This window comes from Bison bison, unplaced genomic scaffold (genome assembly GCF_000754665.1).
Source record: "Bison bison bison isolate TAMUID 2011002044 unplaced genomic scaffold, Bison_UMD1.0 scf7180017864471, whole genome shotgun sequence".
NCBI lineage: Eukaryota > Metazoa > Chordata > Mammalia > Artiodactyla > Bovidae > Bison > Bison bison.
In genome coordinates this window covers 36,836,327-36,842,748 of record NW_011495032.1, presented here as the reverse complement: position 1 = coordinate 36,842,748, position 6,422 = coordinate 36,836,327, and the positions used below count along the sequence as shown (strand labels likewise).

Sequence of the window (6,422 nt, the reverse complement as noted above, 5' to 3'; positions counted from 1 at the left end):
TTTCCATAGTCCCAATATTGGCAAATCATCAAATTTTCTGGGTGTACCATAAAGACTCCAGGTGTTCCATTGACCCAGTAACACAATGAAAGCGAAGGCATTTGGCAGATCTGGCTGAAAGCCACAATTTCTTTATGTCCTGTAGAAACCAGTTAGCACTTTTGAGTCAGCCAGGCTGGTTTGGCTTTGAGAGAGCATGTAGGACACTATTTGGAATATTCTTACTTATCCAATTAAACTGAGACCTTGCCAATCATTTCATCTTCCTTCCTATTTTTTTGTTTCTCTTGCTTTCTTTGGTCAGTGTTTTGCTAGAATCTTAGAAGTTTCATCAGTTTCCAGGGAGCAAGGACAACATAGTTTGTATTTGTGAAAAGTGCTCTGGGTAAGACAAATACTTGTTGTTGATTATTATGTTCAATTACTATCTTGAAAAGCCCCTGTTGAGGAAAGGGGAAGGGAAGAACCTGATGATATTGATTCAGTTCGCTTGATTAACTTTTTAAGTTGTGAAATTGAATTAGCTTTTCCCTATAATTTCTAATAAATTGGAACCACACCCCTGGTGAAATTACTGCCATGATCAGTATATTTCTGGTAGTTAAACCAACTATATTTCAAGGAAAACACTCCCTGGAGAATTGAGAGGCCTCCAAAAGAAATCCAAGTTTGGCTCGGTTAAAAAGCATGTTTGAACACATCTGAATGAGATGATTCCTGTTCAACCTTTTTAAGAATTCTGGGGGGACACGGGGAGGGGTCTTCTTGTAGTTTAACTTGGAAGTCAACTTTTCATGTACACCTAAAAGGACTGCTCTCACAAGGTTGCTGTTGCCACTGAACACGTGTTGGAGAAATACACAGTGAATCCTGCATGCTCTCAGGAGTCATTATTTGAGCAGGATTTCGAGTTTTCAGTGAAAGCTATTGAAAACTTGCAAAGAAAATGTCTTGATGTGACACAGTGACAATGTAACACAGAGTGGGTGTACAAGACATGTTTGTTGAATGAGGGAGCCTTAAGTTGGCACATGGTCTCTAAATTGTGCACACCTTTCAGTAATGGGAAGGTTTATGGAAATCTGTCTTGGATGAAAGTGTGCAAAAATTGTACAGCCATTATCTATAATCACCCCTGGGGTAAATCCATTCCTGGGAAAGGCAGAGAGAGGATGAAGGTTGAAAAATTGGAAAGGGCATAGGAGAAACACACAAGGAGAATAATCAGATGCAGGGAGCCTGTTTAGATGGACGCCTGCAGCAATTTTTGCTTGCCTGGGGCACCTGGTCACCCCATGGTGGACCCTCGCTAAAAGACAAATGGCCTTGGCAGCTCTAACGCCGGCATCTTGCATTAACTGCACATTTCTGAATGATGTCAGGGTCAATTGGCGTCAGGCAGCAGCAGGAGAAGTCTTCAGTCACTTCAACTTTGCTCCCACCCCTGTGTTAGGACCATCAGAGTCTTGTCAGCAGCAGCGATTGCTCACCGATGCGCCAAGCATGGAAAACAGAAAGGCACTTGGCAATGCTGGTCCCCAGACAGGCACACAGCTGCTGGGCCAGCCACCTGAGAGGCACTGTGCTTTAGGTTGGTTCTGAAGGTGTTGATGTAATTTTCTGAACTGTCTGGAAGTTTGGTGGCTTGTGTACAAATGATCAGATACAAATCATCCCCAGTGATCACAGCTTGTTTTCCCCAATATTACCATGTTGCACTCAAGGACAAGCTGAAGGGACTCTGTTAATAATCTACAGCCAGAACCGCCTAAGATGCGGGGAAGCCATTAAAACCAGACAGATTGTCATCGGCATTACATTTGCCCAGGGAGACAACATTGTCCCGTAATGAATGCCCTCTTCCACCTGAGCAAAATAGAACAACCACACAGCTCCTCTGCAGCTGAACTTCCTTCTGGTGGCTGTTTATTAATATCCCAAGTTAGATGGAAAACGTTTACCTCAGGAAAAAGAGGGAATTAACAGTGCTTACTCTTCCCCAGAACACTAATGCTATTCTAAAATTCACCTAGAGTATAGGAGAGTCAATGACTCATATTCAGATTTCCATATTATGAATATAAATGCATTAACTGCTTACCACCAAAACATAGAAAGTGCTTGTATTGTATATTTGCTTGGTGTCAGGCACAGAGCTGAGCCTGGAACAAGCCAATTGTCCCAGTTTCAGAGATGGGGAAGCCAAGGTTTGATGGGGTTGAGTGACTTGCTCAAGGCCCCAACTAATGTGTGGAAGGGCAGGGATACAAAATGAAGACTGCCCTCTCCCATAAGCTTGAGTTCTTCACCATGATGCCTGTTGTTAGTTTTAACCATGTGCTACTCAGAGAATTCTTCCATTATAAATTGCAAGTTCATTCAATCATTTGTTTGACAAATGTAGTTTGAATTCCTATTCTACACCAGAGATCATGCTCATCAATGAATCATGACGACATGGAGCCAGGAGGCAGCTCTACTGGGGATGGGATAAGGAGCCCCCAAGGGACATGCACCTGGAGGGGCTCAGCCTGAGGTGGAAACAGCCTAATATCACTCAGAGACATAAGCAAGGAGGACACACAGAAGGAAGAGCTTTGGTTTTGAATTGCCTGTTGCTGCTGCTGCTAAGTTGCTTTAGTCGTGTCTGACTCTGTGCGACCCCAGAGACAGCAGCCCACCAGGCTCCCCCATCCCTGGGATTCTCCAGGCAAGAACACTGGAGTGGGTTGCCATTTCCTTCTCCAATGCATGAAAGTGAAAAGTGAAAGTGAAGTCACCCAGTTGTATCCGACTCTCAGTGACCCCATGGACTGCAGCCCACCAGGCTCCTCTGTCCATGGCATTTTCCAGGCAAGAGTGCTGGAGTGGGTTGCCATTGCCTTCTCCGTTGATTTGCCTGTTAGGGAGGTACCAAATGTGGAAACCAAAAGGGGGAATTAAAAGGCGTGAAGAATAAGTTATATAGAGAGCTAAATGGCCTTGACAAGTGATGGCATAATTAAGGACATAGTGCTAAGTCCAGGTGGTTATTGTACACAGTATCCCACCACTTTGTGCCAAAATGTTTCTGAACTCAGTCAGAACCAAACACCCTGATTTTACCAGCTGAAGGACCAATTTTATGTGATCTTATCCCAATTATGATCATCTAACGAGTCTCTTTAGAAATAAACACAGGAAAACACAATAACCACACAGTGTCACCTGAGATGGGAGAGGAAACACTAAATTTTGAGACACGTGGTAAAAGAAAGTGAAATATGTAGTCAGGGCAGTGATTATTTGTTTCTTTCCTGTGATGTATAAAGAAAGGCTTTGGTCCCATCTGCTCACTATTTGGTGAAGGAGAGGACATCTTTTTCAAACTAAAGCATAATTACTTAACAATATTGTATTGGTTTTGCCATACATCAACATGAATCAGCCTTAAGTATTCATATGTCCCCTCCCTCTTGAGTCTCCTTCCCACCTCCCACCCCATCCCACCCCTCTAGGTTGTCAAAGAGCACTGAATTTGGGTGCCCTGGGCCTTAGGTCAAACTCCTACTATTTTGTTTTACATGTGGTCATCTATATGTTTCAATGCTGTTCTCTCAAATTATCCCACCCTCTCCTTCCCCACTATGTCCAAAATTCTGTTCTTTATGTCATTTTGACACTGCTGAGGGCATGTATTACATCATCATAGAATCTACCCCAGTCTCTCTCATTTTGCTTTCAATGTGTTGTTTACAGATGCTAGGCATTTTCGAAGAAAAGCTGTCTGCTATTTACATTTCTCAAGGAGCAAATTAATTTCCCTGGGATTCCTCTAATTCAGATGAACTCTGGGTTCTTCTCATGCAAAAATTAGTGAGAGTTTAATGCTCACTAATGTTGAAAAACATGGAACTCTGAAAATAAATGTCTTCTATCCAGGTACAGAAGATGTTGGTTATATGCACAGATGAAAGACTCCAACTTTCCAATATGTGTCCACCATGTGTATAAGGAGAAACCACCTCTTCTTAAAGGAAAAGATAATGTTTCATTTTTAGACTGTGATGCACATTGTTTTCCAGTGGGAATCATGGGACCATATTGCTTGGGTTTACATCTTGCTCTAGAATTTGCTACTTGTGGGATCTTACCCAAGTTACCTCACTTCTCTGAGTTTAGTATCCTTAGTTGTAAAATGGGATGTCCTGTTCACTGGTTATTGTGAAGAGTCAAGAGATAATGCACATAAAGATTATACTAAGAGCATATTAAATATTGTTTTTTTATGTAATAATCTATTTTCTTCTTTCTGATTTGTTTCAACAAAGTTTTCTAATCCAACTGACTTTTCTGGTATCCTTAGGACATGTAGATTCTATTCAATAAGCTTTAGCGATTATATGCTACTTAATGCAAATCTCTGGCCAAACAGATGTCAACACTTTCGGGGGTGCTCAATTCTAAGTAGATTTTCATAGGAAGGAAGAATCAGAAGTTCAGTTCAGTTCAGTCGCTCAGTCCTGTCCGACTCTTTCGACTCCATGAATTGCAGCATGCCAGGCCTCCCTGTCCATCAACAACTCTAAGAGTTCACCCAGACTCATGTCCATCGAGTCGGTGATGCCATCCAGACATCTCATCCTCTGCTGTCCCCTTCTCCTCCTGCCCCCAATCCCTCCAAGCATCAGGGTCTTTTCCAATGAGTCAACTCTTCGCATGAGGTGGCCAAAGTATTGGAGTTTCAGCCTCAGCATCAGTCCTTCCAATAAACACCCAGGCTGGTCTCCTTTAGAATAGACTGGTTGGATCTCCTTGCAGTCCAAGAGACTCTCAAGAGTCTTCTCCAACAACACAGTTGAAAAGCATCAATTTTTTGGCACTCAGCTTTCTTCACAGTCCAACTCTCACATCCATATATGACCACTGGAAAAACCATAGCCTTGACTAGACGGACCTTTATTGGCAAAGTAATGTCTCTGCTTTTGAATATGCTATCTAGATTGGTCATAACTTTCCTTCCAAGGAGTAAGTGTGTTTTAATTTCATGGCTGCGATCACCATCTGCTGTGATTTTGGAGCCCAAAAAATAAAATATGTCTGACACTGTTTCCACTCTTTCCCCATCTATTTTCCATGAAGTGATGGGACCAGATGCCATGATCTTCATTTTCTGAATGTTGAGCTTAAAGCCAACTTTTTCACTCTCCTCTTTCACTTTCATCAAGAGGCTTTTTAGTTCCTCTTCACTTTCTGCCATAAGGGTGGTGTCATCTGCATACCTGAGGTTATTGATATTTCTCCTGGCAATCTTCATTCCAGCTTGTGTTTCTTCCAGCTCAGCGTTTCTCATGAGGTACTCTGCATTAAATAAGCAGGGTGACAACATACAGCCTTGACAGACTCCTTTTCCTATTTGGAACCAGTCTGTTGTTCCATGTCCAGTTCTAACTGTTGCTTCCTGACCTGCATACAGGTTTCGCAAGAGGCAGGTCAGGTGGTCTGGTATTCCCATCTCTTTCAGAATTTTCCACAGTTTATTGTGATCCACACAGTCAAAGGCTTTGGCATAGTCAACAAAGCAGAAATAGATGTTTTTCTGGAACTCTCTTCCTTTTTTCATGATTCAGTGGATGTTGGCAATTCGATCTCTGATTCCTCTGCCTTTCCTAAAACCAGCTTGAACATCAGGAAGTTCACAGTTTATGTATTGCTGAAGCCTGGCTTGGAGAATTTTGAGCATGACTTTACTAGCGTGTGAGATGAGTGCAATTATGCAGTAGTTTGAGCATTCTTTGGCATTGCCTTTCTTTGGGATTGGAGTGAAAACTGACCTTTTCCAGTCCTGTGGCCACTGCTGAGTTTTCCAAATTTGCTGACATACTGAGTGCAGCACTTTCACAGCAGCATCTTTTAGGATTTGAAATAGCTCAACTGGAGTTCCATCACCTCCACTAGTTTTGTTCATAGTGATGCTTCCTAAGGCCCACTTGACTCCTCATTCCAGGATATCTGGCTCTAGGTCAGTGATCACACCATCGTGATTATCTTGGTCGTGAAGATCTTTTTTGTACAGTTCTTCTGTGTATTCCTGCCACCTCTTCTTAATATCTTCTGCTTCTGTTAGGTCCATACCATTTCTGTCCTTTATTGAGCCCATCTTTGCATGAAATGTTCCCTTGGTATCTCTAATTTTCTTGAAGAGATCTCTAGTCTTTCCCATTCTTTTGTTTTCCTTTATTTCTTTGCATTGATTGCTGAGGAAGGCTTTCTTATCTCTTCTTGCTATTCTTTGGAACTCTGCATTCAGGCTTATATCTTTCCTTTTCTCCTTTGCTTTTTGCTTTTCTTCTTTTCACAGCTATTTGTAAGGCCTCCTCCGACAGCCATTTTGCTTTTTTGTGTTTCTTTTCCATGGGGATGGTCTTGATCCCTGTCTCCTG

General features: G+C 42.2%; 1 protein-coding gene across 1 annotated transcript in view; it reads right to left on the bottom strand.

Annotated features, from left to right (window-relative positions):
* Window positions 1–1,768: 1,768 nt before the first annotated feature.
* Window positions 1,769–6,422, bottom strand: part of VWC2L (von Willebrand factor C domain containing protein 2-like) — a 186,468-nt gene continuing 181,814 nt past the window's right edge. Inside the window, exon 4 of the mRNA XM_010861285.1 lies at window positions 1,769–1,866. Coding sequence (XP_010859587.1) covers window positions 1,769–1,866 — 98 coding nt within the window. The remainder of the gene's footprint in view (window positions 1,867–6,422) is intronic.